Below are 19,668 nucleotides of genomic sequence, written 5' to 3'. Positions count from 1 at the left end.
TTAATTGTCATGAAATAGATGTTGTAACAAAAAATTATGTTAACTACAGGGCGGTATATTTTTTGTTGCAGAAAGATGTTACAAATATCGCTACAAAACAAATTGTGAATGCCAGAAAATATTTGCACTACATCATTTGTCATGATTATGTTTCGTTACAAATATAATTTTATTTTTGTCTCAAATAAGAAACCATAACAAATACCGTTACAAAAAAATAATGTAATTGTTAGAAAATATTTGGACCGCATTATTTGTTACGGCTATTTTTCGTTACAAAAAGAATTCTAGTTTTTGTCACGCACAAAAAACCGCAACGAAAAGCCTCCTCACGCGCGTTGACCACCAATTTTTTGTTACGACATTTGTTGCGAGACAAACCTTCCGTTACTCGAGTAAATATACCGACACAAATCCGCAACAAAATCGTCAAAAATAGCTTTGTTACAAAAAATGGGCATTTGTAGCGAATTCAAACCGCTAGAAATAGTCATTTTTTTAGTAGTGTATGATATTACCAAGTTAAGACATTATAGTTTGACAAAATTTGCTAGCCTCGTCAAAGCTGCAAAATAAAGTATCAGTTCCTACACCACAAAAAAAACTTGCAAAATGCAGTGGTTCGGTGAGTAGGGTCGTCTCCGCAGGGAACAATAATAATATTGAATATTCGGTTATCTAAAATTATACTATATACATATAATGGGGGGGGGGATGAATTCATCACACTAAAATAAGAGAAAATAAATTCGCTCAACTAAATAAAATAAAATAAAATGCACGGTAGATTACCAAAATGATTAAACTCTAACATAGGCATGAATTTTTCATTTGGGATATGAAATTTGATCATCGACTAAAAGTCAAATTCATCGACTAGTTGGATAAATTGGTTAAAGTTGATCTACACGCGTTCACAACCAACCTTTCTTTACTTTTTCGATAGCTAAGGTACGACCGTTAGCTATTTCTCTAATCGGGAAAGAATCTTAGGTACGACCGTAGTTTTCTAACTCGACAGCAGTAAAAACTAGAAAGACCCAATTCAATTTAACAAGTTCCTACGAGGATTTGTCTAAAATTGATCTTAATTCTTCCCTAGAGTGTTCTTCTCTAGGTTGCTACACCAATTGGAAAATTACACAATTATGTATGCCAATCCCCAATATAGCTATGAAATCCTAAATTGATACGTGCGCAATAATCAATTCAAGATTTCTAAACTCATCAATTAGAAAAATTAAAAATACCCAACATCGATGAACACCAATTTTAATCGAAACCAAGTCTCACAATTTCAATCCCGAAAATCAATTCATACATACACTAGAAATTAAACTACTCGCAATCCATAGCAATTAAAAATATAAAATAAATCAAAGATTTCATCATGCCTTCACGTTTAAAAATCGACAACAAACCAATTCTAGAAATGAAGAAAAAGGGTGCCCGGAAGTTCTTCTGTGTTGCTCTCTAAAGTTCCCCTTTCCGTAGTGTTTTTCCTTCGCTTCTCTTCTCCTTCAGAAAAATGGGTTGTAGGTGAGATCGTGGTAGTGAACGTGGTAGTCCCCTCTCTTCTCCTCTTCAATTGAAAATCGTGTCTCTTCAAGTCCACCTAAGATCCCCTTTGCACTTTAAACCAAACAATTGTAAAATTGCTAATTAACCCCGGAGGACCTTTTTGCAATTTTCATTTTTTCTGCTTCGTGATCACGCTTAAGGACTTCTTGCGTTCTGCTTTTCTCTCCAATATGCCCAAAATTTTCCAACTCCTCAACGCCTAGTAGAAAGTTCAAAAACATATTATTAGGAGCATATATACAAAATTCGCATCCAAAAACCGTCTAAAATATAACAAAATATTTGTCTAATATCGTATATATCAACTCCCCCACACCTATCCCATGCTTGTCCTCAAGCATATATCCAAACTAAGAATTGAAATACTCACTAGCGCAAAAGTCACTCAACCATGCCGCCAACTACGTCGAATTCAAAGCATGCAAGAACCAACTAACCTCACTAAATGAGGAATGTATATAAGTAAAAGCTCTCATCCTCAAGTGTTTAGGCTATATTCACTCAATCCACATGAAGTAAACGACGAACCCCATAGGCTTGCAAGCAAATCAAATCAACTCCACAATTCATCAAGAAATCAATGTTCATAATCAAAGGTCTTAATAAAAGGGTTGTAATGGGGCTTTGGTTCGGGTAGGAAAAGGAATATTAGTGGCTAATGGGACCGAGGAATTAATCTATCAATTCATCACATCAAAATGAACGCAAGTCGCACACACGTATGATATAAGAACAACATAACAAGAACAACACAATACTTCCCAAGATTTGATCAATGCAAGACTACATCATACTCACTTTTCTTTTCACGAGTCCTTTTTTTGTTTTTTTTAGGACTCGGAATATTTTTTTTTCCTTTTTTTTTTTACACAACCTCCTTTTTTTTTAGTGTTTTTTTTAATAGGAGGTTGGTCAATGAAATACTTTTGGCAAAAACATATATAAATTTATAATTGTGCCACATATATGAGAATTTTCAAACGCAACTATCGAATAATATACTGATGATATGCAACTCTAAATAATCTAATGTAATGAATCAAAGAACAATCCCTCGAATTCCCATGGGTTCAAGTAAACATTCGGCTTATTCCAAGAAAAAGGCATATCGGCTCGGGTTAAATATAAACCAAGAAAAATAGGATAATAACATTAAGCTCAAACTTTGGTTCACTAGGGGATAATAGGGGTGGAAGTATAAAATTAAGGCCAACAAGGGTAAACCTAGTGCCTTATCATTATAATCCCATTAATTCTCAATAAACGCGGAGTCAATAAGCATAAGCAAGCAAGTTCTAGGTAGTCAAATACAACATATGTTCACACAATCAAAAAATATTTGAGCATATATGATATGTATGAGTGAATTTTCTCAAATAAGGCTCAAATAACTCACTTAAGGGTTCTTTGTTATAAGGTTAAGCACACTCGTCATCTAACTTCATCAACAAACATGGCAAGATCCTAATGAACTAAGTAAAGCACAACAATCTCAGCTCGACATACACAAGAGGACATGCAGGGAAGTATATCAAAATAAAGCATTATAGAGCATCAAAAGTTCTAATCTCCCCCCACACTTAATTGAGGCAATGTCCCTATTGCAAGAACAAAGATGAAATAAAAGAAAGGAGAAAAGAAACTTTCCTGGAATAGGTGGGGGCGACCGGCCCGCTTAGGACCGGTGACGGGCGCGCAAAAGCTTTTCAATGGAGTCTAACTGTCATTTTAGAGTCGCTTGTCCGGCTAAAATCTCATCAAGCTTGCCACGAAGGTCATTATTATCCTCCTTCAGTATTTTAACATAAGATGCCAACGCCTGTAAAGTAGAGCAAGTGGCAGAGCCCGCAAGAGCACCATCCTCAGTAGCAGTAGCGATAGGGAGTTCCTCTCGGTCATCATCAAACTGGACTACATCCCGATGGGACGGCCGATGCCACCGATTAACAAGGCGATATCCAGCATCATCTTTCACTACCATACCCATGCGGAACAATACCACCATATCCAAGTACTCGATTGGTCCCACTTTATGGAGGCGCCTCCTAGAAATAACAGAAGCATCAATACTAGGGAGAACACCCAAACTAATAGCAAGAGTAGTTATAAACGAGGCACCAATCAAATCTCTTTTTTTCTTAAAAACTTCACTAAACTGCACAGCCAACCAGTACCCAAGATTAACCCGAATGCCACTAGTCATGCACCATAGAAAGAAAAATTCAATTTTAGTAACAATACTGGAGGTACCCCTACGCCCGGATATAAATGAAGCAATGAAACGCTGAATATAACGAAGGGTGGGGTCCTTCAGTCTACGGGCAGACATATTTTTTTAAAACAAATTTTTCCATCCAAAGAAAATTCACTCCATAATTTCTCGACTGAAAGAGAAAAGGGCTCAACAAATGCACATGCAGCGGTACTGAAAGAATCATCCTCAAGCTCCTCGGAAGTCACAAAACCTAAATGTAAATTAAATTCTGTTAAAGAAAGCTTAAACACTTTACCAAGCAAACGGAATCTAATTCATCAGGTTGCATTACATCAAATTGTTTAGGCAAGTCCAACACAAATGTAGAGAAGAACCTGAGGGCAAGTTCAATGAAACCAAGTTGTTGATAAGTAAATAAAAAACTCCAACCAATGCTAGATATATAATAAAAAACAACATCTTTAATGCCTAACTTCTCAAGTGTTTCAACGTGAATGCACTTACCCGAGAAAATGCTCTTAGCGCACAAAAATTCGTACCTTGTCTGTTCCTCGGGTGTGAAAGAATGTAAATGGTCCCCAACTTGAGTTGAAGGCAACACTTGAACTGAGTTACCTTTTCGTGCCCGTGCATTGGTGGGTGCAGAAGTAGGAAAATCGACTGGAATTGTGGGCATTGTATTACCCGCATCTCTACCCTGCAACTGAGAAGATGTCCGTTCCCTCAATGCCTGTTCCTTTGTTCTTTTGCATCCTCTCGTCTTTGAAATAGTCGACGACCTCGTAGCTATTGGAACCTTTGCGGGAACCGAATCCGATGCCCGCAATTTAGTCATAATGCCTGCACGTCAAAAAATTCAACAACTAAATAACAAGTCCTCAATTAACCCCAACACCAAAAACAATTTCACAAAAACATTCAAACATTATTTGGCAATATCAATCACCCAATAATCGATATGCATCAATTTATCCATTGCATCAAACAACCTCTACGAAAATTGCCCAAATTTTAAAATTTTATATCATCAACTTATTTTATATCATATCTAGGCAATAATCGATAGAGGTTTCTCAAGAGAATGCGATTAAGAGTAAATGACTTCCCTGAAATTTTCACCGGTGACTCGCGGCTGATCGTCAGCGACAGCGTAGAACAACCGTATAGCAGTAGTTTGAGATTGGGAGCAGCGCACGACGGAGGAAACTGCTACTGGCAGGCGGCTTCAGCGCGTCGACTTGGCGAAGGAGGCGCGCTGGATTGGCTGACCGGAATCGGACAGATGGACAGCGGCTGGGCAACGGCTTAGGGGTGGCGAACTGCGACTTCACGGACCGACGTCTCGACTGGCGGAGGAGCAACGGCTGCGGCTTCTGCGAGAGAATAAGGGAATGAGGTTTGAATCGAGAGGGTGAGAGTAAAGAGAATAAAGAATTAGGGTTAATTGGGTGTAATAATAATAATAATAAATATAATAATAATAAAAATAATAATAATAATAATAATAATAAATATAGCAATAACGTATAACTATTATAGCAATATGGAAATGAAAAAAAATAATTAGGACTTTATTACTAAAAATAATAATTGAAATTATTGAAACAATAATAAATATAGTAATAAATATCATAATAATTATAATTATAGATATAGTAATAAATATAATAATAAAAATAAATATACTAACTATAATAAAAATAAATATAGAAACAAAATATATAAATAAATAAATAAAATTAAACAAAAAAATAATAATAATAATAATAAATATTTATAAAAATATAACGAGTATATATATATAAAAATAAAATAAAATTAATAGCTATTATAATATTTATTACAGAAATAAAAATAAATATAGTAATATTAAATTTAATAATAATAATAATAAATATAATAATAATTATAGTTTCCCCAAAAATAAATCCTCTTTGCACAATTTTTCAGAATATAAGACTTCATTAGGCGTGATCACGCCTAAAGAAGTTGTACTTTCTGATTTCTTTAAAAATTTCTCCCTCTCGTCAATCACAACACACTGGATGCGTGGCCACGCCTAAGAATCATTCCCATTCTGCTCCACTCAACCACAAAAATTTCACCTGTCATCAAAACACCAAAAACAAGGCATGAAATTGACTCCGAAACACAACAAAACTAAAAACACAAAATAAAATTAAAACACTTGGGTTGCCTCCCAAGAAGCGCCTTTGTTTATTGTCGTTGGCTCGACACAACATCTTTTAAGCTAGTCACGCGGCTCAAAGAGAACTACGCACTCCACTTCTTTGCTCTGGAACCCCTCATAGTAAAGTTTAAGACAATGCCCATTCACAACAAACCTCTTTTCCGTGCTTAGACTTTGAATCTCAACTGCACCATACCGAAAAACGTTATTAATAAAAAATGGACCTATCCATCGAGAGCGAAGCTTACCTGGAAACAATTTAAGTCGAGAATGATAGAGCAAAACTTTTTGGTCAACTTTGAATTCTTTCCTCAAAATATTATGATCATGAAATTTCTTACTTTTCTCTTTATAAATCATAGCATTCTCGTAAGCTTCGTTTCGAATCTCCTCAAACTCTTGCAACTGTAATTCATGTTACACTGTTTAATCGCCCAAAAAGCCCTATGTTCAAGTTCAACAGGTAAATGGCAAGCCTTACCAAAGACTAACCTGTAGGGCGACATCCCCAGTGGAGTTTTGTATGCAGTTCTGTATGCCCATAACGCATTCTCTAAGCGTAAACTCCAATCCTTCCTATCCGGCCTCACCATTTTCTCCAAAATGGGCTAATGCCCTTGATCTCAGCTAATGTCCATTCAATAGCCTCCTTGTGCTCTCTCAATATTCGGATCAACTTCTTCTCTTGACTAGGAGACAGTGCAGCAGATATGATCACCGGTAATGTCTCTCCAACTCCTAAAAAGGCATATTTCAAGTTCGAGGGCAATGGTTTCATCTCCAAAACCGGTGCCTGCACAACAGATGGCAACAACCCCTTATCAGATTTTGCTAAAACTGAATTAACAACAACATACCTTAATGGTTCATGCGGCAGAGATTGCAAAGCTAGAATCATTTGCACCACTTATGGGAAATTCATCCATATAGTTCATGTCCAAGCAGTTTGTGAGTGCAACCTCCAATTCATCCTTTCCAGTCAAGTCAAAGACTTCCTGCACATTTTGAGTAAGAAAATCTACACAACACAAAGTATTACGCTCCACAGGATATCCTATTGCATAAAAAATATTAAAATGAACTTTTACACCTTCGAACTCCATAGTCAGTGTCCCTGTTTTAACATCAATCTTTGTTTGTGAGGTGCACATAAAAGGCCGTCCAAGCAAAATGGGGGAGGGATTAGGTGAATTGTCATCATGCATATCTAGAACACAGAAATCAACAGGGAATATTAACTCATTCACTTGCATAAGAACATCCTCAATTATCCCTTCAGGGTAAGCATTGGTTCTATCGGCAAGTTGAATTATTATCCCCGTTTCTTTCAAAGGCCCAATGTTCAAAGATTTAAAAATAGACTTAGGCATAACATTTATAGCTGCTCCTAATCTAACATAGCCCTTTTAATTTCCATCTTACCTATTTTGCACGGGACTACAAACATACCTGGATCTCCGCACTTTTGTGGCAATTTCCTTTGCAGCACAGCGGACACAGTCTCTTCAGCTAGCACCTTTTCGTCCCCTCTCAACTTCTGCTTCTTAGTACACAACTCCTTCAGAAATTTAGCATAACGGGGGACTTGCTTAATTGCGTCAAGCAAAGGAATGCTTAGCTCCACTTTCTTAAACATCTCCATGATCACCTTATCTTTATCGCTTTTAGCCGATTTTGCTAACATGTGAGGAAATGAAGCAACATTAGCATTTGATTGAATAGGAGGATCAGAAATTACCTGATCAGTAGTCTTGTTCACTTCATGCTCAATCTCCTTCTCAATCTCCTCTTCAAAACTCTCTCTTTTTCAGTAATCACCTTCGAACCCTTCAGTTCTTTACCACTCCGCAAGATCATTGAACTAACATTGCTCGGGTTCATGTGGGTTTGAGCTGGCAGCTTGCCTTTTTCCTTTTCTTTCATCTCATGGACCTCTTTCACGACTTGAGACATCTGATCTTCCAAGTTCTTTATGCTTGTTCTCGTCTCTTGCTGAAATTGCAAAACATTAGAGGCAATTTTTTTCACCATATCATGCAAAGAGTTACCAGGAACGGGAGCTTGGTGCATAGTCCTTTGTTGCTGCTGCTGTGCTTGTGGTTGAAAAACCAGTGGTTGTGGTTGACCAAAGGATTGCTGATTCTGATTCCCATATCGAAAATTGGGGTGGTCTCGCCATCTCGGATTGTATGTGTTTGAATATGGATCATAGGCCCTTCTTGGTGCAAAACCTGCAACATTCACTTCCACTTCTTCTCTTAGTGTGGGACAAGCATCCGTGGGATGCTCAACACTCCCACAAATTCCACACGGATTCACTTGAGCATTACCTACAGCAAGTTTCCTCACAAAAGCAGTTAGCTTATTCAATTGTTGTTGCATAGGAGAACTTACCTCAACAGCTTCTTTCACTCCCACGACATCCCTCGGCCCAAATTGTTGAGAGTTCATGGCCATATCATTCAACAATTCCCAAGCTTCTCTCGGAGTCTTATTCATTAAAGCGCCTCCACTGGCAGCATCGATGATCCTCCTCTCAATAGAAGTTAGTCCTTCATAGAAATATTGGATTAAAAGTTGTTCAGAAATTTGATGTTGGGGACATCGAGCAATTCATTTATTGAATCTATCCCAATACCCGTATAAGGACTGCCCTGATGCTTGTTTGATGCCACAAATCTCTTTTCAAAAATTCGCAGCTTGGGATGCCGGAAAGAACTTCTCAAGAAATTTGCCGCTTCATATCCATCCATGTGATCGGCAAGTTAAACAACCAATCTTTAGCTGCATCCTTCAAAGAGAATGGAAAAGCCTGGAGCTTTATTTGATCCTCAGTGACTCTCGGAGGTTTCATACTCGTACATACCACATCGAATTCCTGCAAGTGCTTGTGTGGTTCCTCCCCTGCCAAGCCATGAAAAGACAACAATAAATGAATTAGTCCATAATTAAGTTCAAATGCCGTATTATCGGCTATAGCAGGAAAAGTAATACACAAAGGATGTTGAATTAAGTCGGAAGCAGCTAGCTCCCTCAAGGTTCTTTGTGTCATTGGATTTATCAAAACTTCTTCAACTTCCTTATGCTCTTCACCCTCGTCGGAACTAGAGCTATCCGCTAGTTGGATAGCAAAGTTAAGTCCCAGTGACTCAACTTCTTTCTCGGCCCTCTTTCGCTCTTTAGCTTCTTTCCGCAAACGACGTGCAGTTCTTTCAATCTCTGAATCAAAGATTAATTGACCTGTACGACTAGTTCGAGGCATAAACCATTAAGCAAAAATTATAGCTAAATAAATAAAAGAAACAACCAAATATCAAAAATCAAATTACTATTCCCCGGCAACGGCGCCAAAATTGCTAGCCTCGTCAAAGCTGCAAAATAAAGTATCAGTTCCTACACCACAAAAAAAACTTGCAAAATGTAGTAGTTCGATGAGTAGGGTCGTCTCCGCAGGGAACAATAATAATATTGAATATTCGGTTATCTAAAATTATACTATATACATATAATGGGGGGGGGGGGTTAAATTCATCATACTAAAATAAAAGAAAATAAATTCCCTTAACCAAATAAAATAAAATAAAATGCACGGTAGATTACCAAAGATGATTAAACTCTAGCATAGGCATGAATTTTTCATTCGGGATATGAAATTTGATCATCGACTAAAATTCAAATTCATCGACTAGTCGGATAAATTGGTTAAAGTTGATCTACACGTGTTCACAACCAACCTTTCCTTATTTTTTCGATAGCTAAGGTACGACCGTTAGCTATTTCTCTAATCGGGAAAGAATCCTAGGTACGACCGTAGTTTTCTAACTCGACAGCAGTAAAAACTAGAAAGGCCCAATTCAATTTAACAAGCTCCTACGAGGATTTGTCTAAAATTGATCTTAATTCTTCCCTAGAGTGTTCTTCTCTAGGTTGCTACGCCAATTGGAAAATTACACAATTACGTATACCAATCCCCAATATAGCCATGAAATCCTAAATTGATACGTGCGCAATAATCAATTCAAGATTTCTAAACTCATCAATTAGAAGAATTAAAAATACCAACATCGATGAACCCCAATTTTAATCGAAACCAAGTCTCACAATTTCAATCCCGAAAATCAATTCATACCTACACTAGAAATGAAACTACTCGCAATCCATAGCAATTAAAAATATAAAATAAATTAAAGAGTTCATCATGCCTTCAAGTTTAAAAATCGACAACAAACCAATTCTAGAAATGAAGAAAAAGGGTGCCCGGAAGTTCTTCTGCGTTGCTCTCCAAAGTTCCCCTTCCGTAGTGTTTTTCCTTCGCTTCTCTTCCCCTTCAGAAAAATGGATTGTAGCTGAGATCGTGGTAGTGAACGTAGTAGTCTCCTCTCTTCTCCTCTTCAATTGAAAATCGTGTCTCTTCAAGTCCACCTAAGATCCCCTTTGCACTTTAAACCAAACAATTGTAAAATTGCTAATTAACCCCGGAGGACCTTTTTGCAATTTTTATTTTTTTCTGCTCGTGATCACGCTTAAGGACTTCTTACGTTGTGCTTTTCTCTCCAATATGCCCAAAATTTGCCAACTCCTCAACGTCTAGTAGAAAGTTCAAAAACACATTATTAGGAGCATATATACAAAATTTGCATCCAAAAACCGTCTAAAATATAACAAAATATTTGTCTAATATCGCATATATCATAATTGGCAAATCTTCACAAGGGATATAGCATATGTTGTATTATCTAATGTGTATTGTATTAGTATTTGCTACTTCTTGTTATAGATTTTTTATGATTGTATTAAATTGCAATTGTGCTGAATTCATAATATAATTTTCCGAATTCAAGATATATTTTATTGTATGTAATTATATAATGTGCTATTTTAATATATGTTATATATTATATCAATATTTGCTATTATTTTATATAAATATTTGTTAATCGAATCAATCACTATGGTAACCGGAACAAGAAAAAGGTATATGTATTTGAACCAAACACCTTTTTTACAAGACAGCATGAAAGTGAGATTATTACCTGCTACCATACTGAAATGTTGAATCCTTGAAGCTTCATGTTCTACACGTCAAATTATTTAATTAGTATGCATAGAATATCATAATAAAGAATTATCAGACAGACGGATAGATTGACATGCACTGCTTTGCAATTTGCATTACACCTCATCAATAACTTAACGTAACCATGTTGCTTTCTACTTCTTTATTTTTCATTTTTAAATTTCTACACCCTAAAGAGTCCAAGATAAATGTAATCCGAATATATTTTATAAGGCCAATATATAAGGTTTGTTTACTTCACCTTTATTTATTTATTTTTTGTGTTTTAGCTTTATAAATATTATAACTATTGTATATCAGTTGATAGAAAAAATGATATATTTTTATCGGTAATTGTAAAACTGTATAGTAAATAAATTGAATGTACATAACATCTATTTTTTATTTTTTTTTAATAAAATTTTATTATATTAACATAAAATTTATGTTGAATACTCATTTTGTCCAGTCTATTATACATATACGTTTCGAAGATCATCATGCTTTTTTTTAGACAAGATTGAGAAAAAGACTTCGATATTATCTATTTCATTTACTTTTGCGAATAGAAAAATATATTAAAAATTTTAAATATTAATTTGTACGCAAATATAAAGTTGTTAAATGAAAAAAATCACTTAGGGACTGTTTGGGTCAAGGATTTGATGGGATTTGATGGGATTTGGATTTTAAAATCCTATAAAATTCATGTTTGGTTAAGAAAAAAAGGGTGGAATTTAAAATGATGGGATTTGAAAAAGGGGTCTAAAATCCTACAAATAAGGGATTTTTTTTTGTGTAATGGGGATACCCTGTTACTTTTAAATCCTATTCTTGAAATTTTAAATTTTATATTTATATCCTCTTATAAAAAAAATAATAGTATTATATTTATATAAAAAATTAAATAATTTTAACATTAATTATTATTTGAATTATATACTTAATTAAATTTATATTATTTTTTATTGTACAATATTTTTTAAATAAATTAATAAATTTATTGTTTAAATTATTATTTATTATAGATTTTATTTGAATTATAAAATTATAGGGACGACCATAAGTCGGGTTCAGTCGGAACTGATATTCATCCCAAATATATATTGTTAAATACGAGATTCAAATTGGATCCGTTTATATTAGATCCGACCGAGAATATACCTGGTAAGACTTGATGGATCCGAAAAATCTATTATTTTTTTTACAATTCTTAAATTTTAATTTAAAATTACACATGTACTGAATCCAATGTATAGTATATTAAAATTTATATATTTTATTAGAAAAATATTATAATAAAATAATGAATACGTTAAACTCAAAAAAATATATTTTCAATATAATTATATTATTCGAAATTATTTTTTGATATGTATGGTTAATATATTATTATTATATTACCCTGATCATGATCCCGATCCAGGCCTAATATTCAAATAATTGAACTCAACTTCAAATAAATAGGTCGGGCTCGGTCGGGTCTCGAGTTTACGCGAATCTATTGTCATCCTATAAAATTATTGATATCTTTTCAATTTATATTAATAATGAATTAGAGGTTTTAATTTGTCAAAATAAATAAAATTCATAAGAGGACAATTATGTCATTTAGAATACAAAAAATCGAAATCCACGAAATATAAATCCCACCACATTTTACCAACCAAACATAATATGAGATTCCAAATCCTAAATATAATAAATCACATCACATATAAATCCTACTGTGAAATCTCAATCCCACCAAAAAAGTCCATTAACCAAACAGCCCCTTAGTTTCTTAAATGAAATTGGAGAAAAAATTGTCAATAGTTTTTTATTTATTGATTTTTATTAATAGACATTACAAAAAAGTAAAAACTTACTTACAAAACATTTTATAGTAAAAGGTAAATGAATTCGTAGTAAAAAGGTATTTGCAACTAAATGAGTTTCATTGTCTATATCATGTTGGTAAAGGTGTTTGGTGATAATTTGCCTTTCATAATGAAAAATAAATTTTTTGCAATGAAAGTTAAAAAAAAAAAAAAAAAAAAAAAAAGAGAGATGTAGTTACAAAAATATAATTTCATCACTAAAGCTCTTTTGTTTTGAAAATAAATTCATAACAAAAGAATATTTGAAACAAAATATGCATGATTGTTTTAGTAAAACAAAATTAGCTATAAAAGATGATTTTGTAGTTAAAACTCTTTTTATATGAAAATAGGATTTTATAGTAAAAGAATTTTACCGACAAAATTAATTTTGTAGACACAATTTATTTTTAGCGACGAAAATAATTTTTATTGCTGAATAACATGTTTTAACTACAAACATATTTTGTAGTTAAAAATATTGCAGTTAATTATACGATTTTTTTTTAGTGAAGATTATATTACGAATCTCACAATGGTTATGGTTATTCAATTCTTAGTTATCTTTACTTTTGAATAAAAAACTATATTATGCAAATTTTATGATTACACAAATCTATTTTATATAAGAGAAAAAACTAATGTTCTTTGTATTTTTAATAAAATATGAAGATATAGTATTATGTAATTTAAGCTACTACATCTGTAATCTAATTCAATGTCTATGATGGTCTCTAATCTAATTAATAAAAACTCAATTTGACCCGAGTGTCAAATTCAACAAAAATATAGGTGACTTTGTGACTCAAGAAAAATATGCAAAACTAATAGGAAGTCTTATATTTTTAACAAATACTAACGAATTGTATTGCACTGCTTGGAAGATATATCTATCATTTCATTGACTGGAAAATGATAAAAATACTATACAAAAACGATATATCTATCATTCATTGAGTGGAAAATGAAATACTATACGAATTGTATTGCAATACATACGACGGCGTATTTCTTTGGGGTTGGTTTGAGAAGATTTGATTTGGTTTTGGTTTTGGTTTGAGTTTGAATTTTTTTGTAATTTTGGAAAGTTCCGTTACTTTGTCTTAGTAAATTTTATTTGAGTTTGAGGAGTTTTGATAAATAATGATTTGATATGTAATGATTGATTTACGTAAATTTATAATTTAATAAAAAATAATTTCAATTAAATAGAAAGAGAAAAATAATAATGCAAAATTTTTTAATTAAATTTAATAAATAGTTAAATTAAAATTTGAATTAAAATAACAAATATTGACATAGTAAATTATATATAATTAAATAATAAAAAATTACAAAAGTTCAAATATGAATATAAAAAATAATACTATTATTATTATTTTGATGTATTATAAATAATTATTTATTAATATTAGTAGTATATCTTTTTATAAATATATAATAATTTTTAATAGATTACTCCATCCATCCGTCCTATCACATTTGACATCATTTTCATTTTCGAATGTCAATAATAATTAACACATTTATATTTTCGGTAGAATCTACTAAATTAAAACATTCTTATAAATCAACTTAATTACCTAAATAACATATAATATTATAAAATCAAGGACTCACTCAAACTTCTTTTATTTCTATCTCTCTTCTTAAAAATATAAATAATCTTATCTATATTTAAAACTTTACTTCTTTTGTAAAATTAATTTACGGTTAATTATAAAATTTATTTATTTGTATTATAAATAATTTTATTCTCTATAAAATGTTAGCATCTATTTTTTATAACTATATAATATTTAAAAATTTAAATATATATAATAAATTTTTAATCATTATATTATTAAATTTATTTTAAAATTATCAATATTATTAATTATATAAAAATAATAAAATAATATTACAACTTATGATTATTTTTGGACGAAAAATTATATCACTGACAGAGAAATAGAGCCACCAAAACATGATAATGCGGATGAATGTGTGATTAATAAAACTAAGAGAGAGAAAATGATGAATGTAGAGATATTGGATGGACGTGGTGAATAAAATTAGGAGAGAGAAAAAAGTGGGTCAAACCTATTCCCCAACATGCAGAAATTGCTCCGTAGAGTATGTTTGGCGCCACATTTCATTTTCACAGTCACTCAACAGTGAGAGTGGGAAAAAAAATGGCCAAAGGAACACAGCCTTAAGGTTTATAAACCTTTATATGATGTAGACTTAGATTTTGGACTTCTGATGACTCATAACCATTCGATGATATAATATAACAAGATACTTAAAGGAGGTTGATATATGTGATATTAAATAAATATTTTGCTATATTTTAGACGGTTTTTGGATGCAAATTTTGTATATATGCTCCTAATGATGTGTTTTTCAACTTTCTACAAGACGTTGTGGAGTTGACAAATTTTGGGCATATTGGAGAGAAAAGCAGAATGCAGGAAGTCCTTAGGCGTGATGCAGAAAAAATAAAAATTACAAAGAGGTCCTCCGGGATTAATTAACAATTTTAGAATTGTTTGGTTTAAAGTGCAAAGGGGATCTTGGGATGGACTTGAACAGACACGATTTTGTCAATTGAAGAGGAGAAAAGAAGAGGACTACCACGTTCTCTACCACGATCTAACCTACAACCCATTTCTGAAAGAGAAGAGAAGCGAAGGAAGAATACTACGTACGGGAACTTTGGAGAGCAACGCAGAAGAACTTCCGTGCACTTTTTTCTTCATTTCTAGAATTGGTTTGTTGCCGATTTTTAAACTTGAAGGCTTGATGAACTCTTTGATTTATTTTATGTTTTTAATTGCTATGGATTGCGAGTAGTTTCATTTCTAGTGTAGGTATGAATTGATGTTCGGGATTGAAATTGTGAGACTTGGTTTCGATTAAAATTGGTGTTCATCGATGTTGGGTATTTTTAATTCTTCTAATTGATGAGTTTAGAAATCTTGAATTGATTATTGCGCACGTATCAATTTAGGATTTCATAGCTATATTGAGGATTGGCATACGTAATTGTATAATTTTCCAATTGGCGTAGCAACCTAGAGAAGAACACTCTAGGGAAGAATTAAAATCAATTTTAAAAAAATCCTCGTAGGAACTTGTTAAATTGAATTGGGCTTTTCTAGTTTTTACTACTGTCGAGTTAGAAAACTACGGTCGTACTTAGGCTTTTTTCCCGATTAGAGAAATAGCTAACGGTCGTACCTTAGCTATCGAAAAAGTAAGGAAATATTGGTTGTGAATGTGTGTAGATCAACTATAACCAATTTATCCAACTAATCGATGAATTTGACTTTTAGTCGATGATCAAATTTCATATCCCGAATAAAAAAATTCATGCCTATGCTAGAGTTTAATTATATTTGGTAAACCGCTAATTTTGCATTCTAGTTAACTTGTGTTTATTGAGTAAATTTTATTCTTCCTTATTTAGTGTGATAATCAAATTCCCCCCCAATATATATAGTATAATTATAAATAGCCGAATATTCAATATTATTACTGTTTCTCTGCGGAGACGACCCTACTCACTACTGCTATACTGCATATTGTGGGACGTAGGAATTGATATTTTATTTTGCAGCTGTGCGACAGGCGAGCAGAGGTTGCCTATACAACTGTTAAGTAAGTGTAGCTTCAATGAAACACTTGTAAAGATATGTGTTATTGATGGCCTAACATAGAAATAAACATGAAAACGTGCGAGAAGTGGAGTATTATTAATCAATAATATTGTCTTGATATATATTGTGGTGGAATAGTTTAAAAATAAAAGTTTACTAGTTCATCTGCATATTCCATTGTATTGAAAAGGATTGATTCAAAGTCATAAATTAAGTTTTTCTATACAATAACATCTAACTGAGAAGAAGCGTATTTTTGCATTCAATCGCACCGACTATTTTCACTCATATACGACATTGTCAAAATTTCTATTTTGAGGGAATTCGAAAAATAAAATATTAAACGAAATATATTGATTCTTATAAATTAAATAATGGAGACTAAATTTATGGATTGTGTAGATTAACAATTATCTTCTCAAAATACAATTCCAGTCATTCAAAAAGAAAATAGATGAGTTAAATGGTAACTTGTGATAATCCCATGCATGCACACGCACATCGGATCAAACTATGTCGCATTGTAACATACTGACTTGAGCTATGTCCTATCTTGTCTTGGATTGGGTTGGATTGAATTGAATTGAAACTAGAGTTTTATTCTAGAATTTGTCATTTGAGTTATTGAATCAAGTGCTGGGCTTGAGCTATGGACTTATGGGTTGGATAGAAAATTCGTATAAAACCTTATTTATATTGTGATACCCCGATCCGCAAGCCACGCGAAGCCAAGCGTGTCGGGATCGTAGATTGGGGTGCACGTGAGTGTGGACAGAAGTGCACAGGAAGGACTCGTGTTGACCTATGGGGCCAGTCTACGATCCTGACACGCTCGGCTTCGCGTGGCTTGTGGTCGGGGTGTCACAGTTGGACGGGCCTAGCAGTTGGCGATCATTGGGGTGCAACGTGAACGTTACATTCTTGAGTGGGGGAGGATGTAATACCCCCCGAGTTATCCAAGTTTGAATATAGCTTAAATTGATTGAATAGACAATTTATGTCAACAATGTACACATTCCTTTTCGGAAACCCCGTTGAAATAATTCTAGATGTAATGAAATTTAAGGATCGGAAATGAGATTTTATTAAAAAAAAACTGTAAAAAATCTTAGACTGAGATTTAGTTTGTAGGCTCAGCCCCCAACTTTCTCAGAAAATACAAAATCGACACACAATAACAACCAACACGTGATGAACACACATAAACCGGCCCGAAACCCTAACGATTACAACAAAATTCCCCCACAAGCAAAAACAAGGCAGATCGACACAAAACGGAACCAATCGAAAGCCTACAACGTTGGGACGAGCCATTTGCAGCTCGAAACAACACATGAGGAAGAAGAACACACCAAGGGACTCCACAAATACATGAGGAAGGCACCACCGGAAAGGATTGCCGGAACAGTTATCGCAGAGGAGGAGAAAGGGCAAGAGAGCGTAGAGCGTAGTGAGAGAAATTATAGTGAAGAGTGTGAATGTGTAACACCCCTAGTTGGCTTATACTGGAAATGCTACCGCCACACCGCATTATGAGGTCGTCACCTCCTACTTCGGGGCCCACAATATAGTGTTAAGGCCAAAATTAACCATAAAAGCACATTATTATATAACAAAATTTGATTTATGAATATTTACAAAACACACTTCTAAAAAAGAGGTTTTTCCGGTTAGAAATTTACATATACTGTAATAGATGTAAGTTCACCCACTCAGTCCGTCTTTCTATATCCCGATACGTCCCCTGTCCCGGAGGTGCCATGCATACCTGAACCAAATATTTTTCTTAAAAGCAGTCTAGTATTAAATCCATTTTAAGAACTAACATAAATATGTCATGTCATACCTTTTAAAATAAAGTCTAATCTCCGTCAATCATAAAATACGTGCCATGACATGCCAATAGTGAAATGATGCAACAACGATATCAAACTCAACAACAATGCACATGCATATATATACATCCATCGAAGTGAGCAGCCGGAATAACCTTGGCTCCATAATAATAGGCTTACTACATCTGTCTAAGTGAGCAGCCGGAATAACCTCGGCCCCATAATAACAAGCTCACTAAACCATCATCAATAAATAGCCGAAAAATCCTCGGCTCAAGGAAGGACCTGATAAACCCATAACAATATAACGGTCATCCGGTCACTTCCATATACCCACCATACGACTCCCACAATCAATACATGGATAGCAGAATGTTGTCGCTATTAACCATAAGACGTCCCATAGTCTGTGATAACGAAGATAGGACCCCCACTGACTAGCGCTATCCCGTGTAATGTAGTAGAATCTGTGCAACCTGGAATCACTCAAAGGAAACCCTGAAACTCTACTCCTCCTCGCGCACCCTAACGGGATCACGTTTGGAGTATGGCATATGATCCTAAACTACCGGTAGATCTCACTAGTAGCTACTGTAATGAGTGGAACAACACCGGCACAAATGATTAGACCAAATACATTTCAACTACAATGGGTCTAATCCCTGAATGACCGTGCGACTAAGTCACCCAATTATCCGACTACTATCGTCCACTATCATCAAAGTGTTACGGTACATCACGGTCGAATATCCTAACCCCAGATGATGCCCTCGCCTACCACTACTGCACACGGTGACTAAATGATAGATCCATAAAATATATCCGATAAACCGTGCAATATGTGTGCAACATGTCAAATAAGTGAATTTACCGAAAAGGGCTGGTGAGACAGCTCACCTATCCTCCTTTTCATAAATTCACCAACGCGATCAAATACGTATATCAAATATCATAAACCGTGAAGTCTCCCACATGCATACGCTCATATATATATATATAAATATATACATGCACTGACAAAATGATTCACACAATATCACATTAACATATTAATCAGAATCGCATGCAACATCCATACCTAATTTCTTAAAATTAGATTTAATTTCTTACTGCTTACCTCTCATCGACACTCCCTAACTTTTGCAATCTCACCCAAATCTCCTCCAACGTACAACTGCTCTATTTTTTACTCAAATTAGATGAGCTATATGTTTATTGATAGGAGCTACCTGCTTATTCAAAAGCTAATTTATATAATTAGCTCGTTGGACTTTAAACTTTTATATTTAG

At 33.8% G+C, this 19,668-nt stretch overlaps 1 protein-coding gene across 1 annotated transcript; it reads right to left on the bottom strand.

The window, feature by feature from the left end:
- Positions 1–6,047: 6,047 nt before the first annotated feature.
- LOC127249176 (uncharacterized) lies at positions 6,048–6,530 on the bottom strand. The gene is made up of 3 exons (XM_051271872.1): positions 6,480–6,530; positions 6,236–6,392; positions 6,048–6,172 (listed from the first exon to the last, which is right to left on the bottom strand). Exons 1-3 carry the CDS (start codon positions 6,528–6,530, stop codon positions 6,048–6,050), a joined length of 333 nt encoding a protein of 110 aa, XP_051127829.1.
- Between the last annotated feature and the right edge of the window lie 13,138 nt (positions 6,531–19,668).

This window comes from Andrographis paniculata, unplaced genomic scaffold, assembly GCF_009805555.1.
Source record: "Andrographis paniculata isolate CXL003 unplaced genomic scaffold, ASM980555v1 Contig35END, whole genome shotgun sequence".
Classification (NCBI taxonomy): Eukaryota; Viridiplantae; Streptophyta; class Magnoliopsida; order Lamiales; family Acanthaceae; genus Andrographis; species Andrographis paniculata.
The sequence above is the reverse complement of the archived record's forward strand: the minus strand, read 5'-3'. Positions and strand labels throughout refer to the sequence as shown.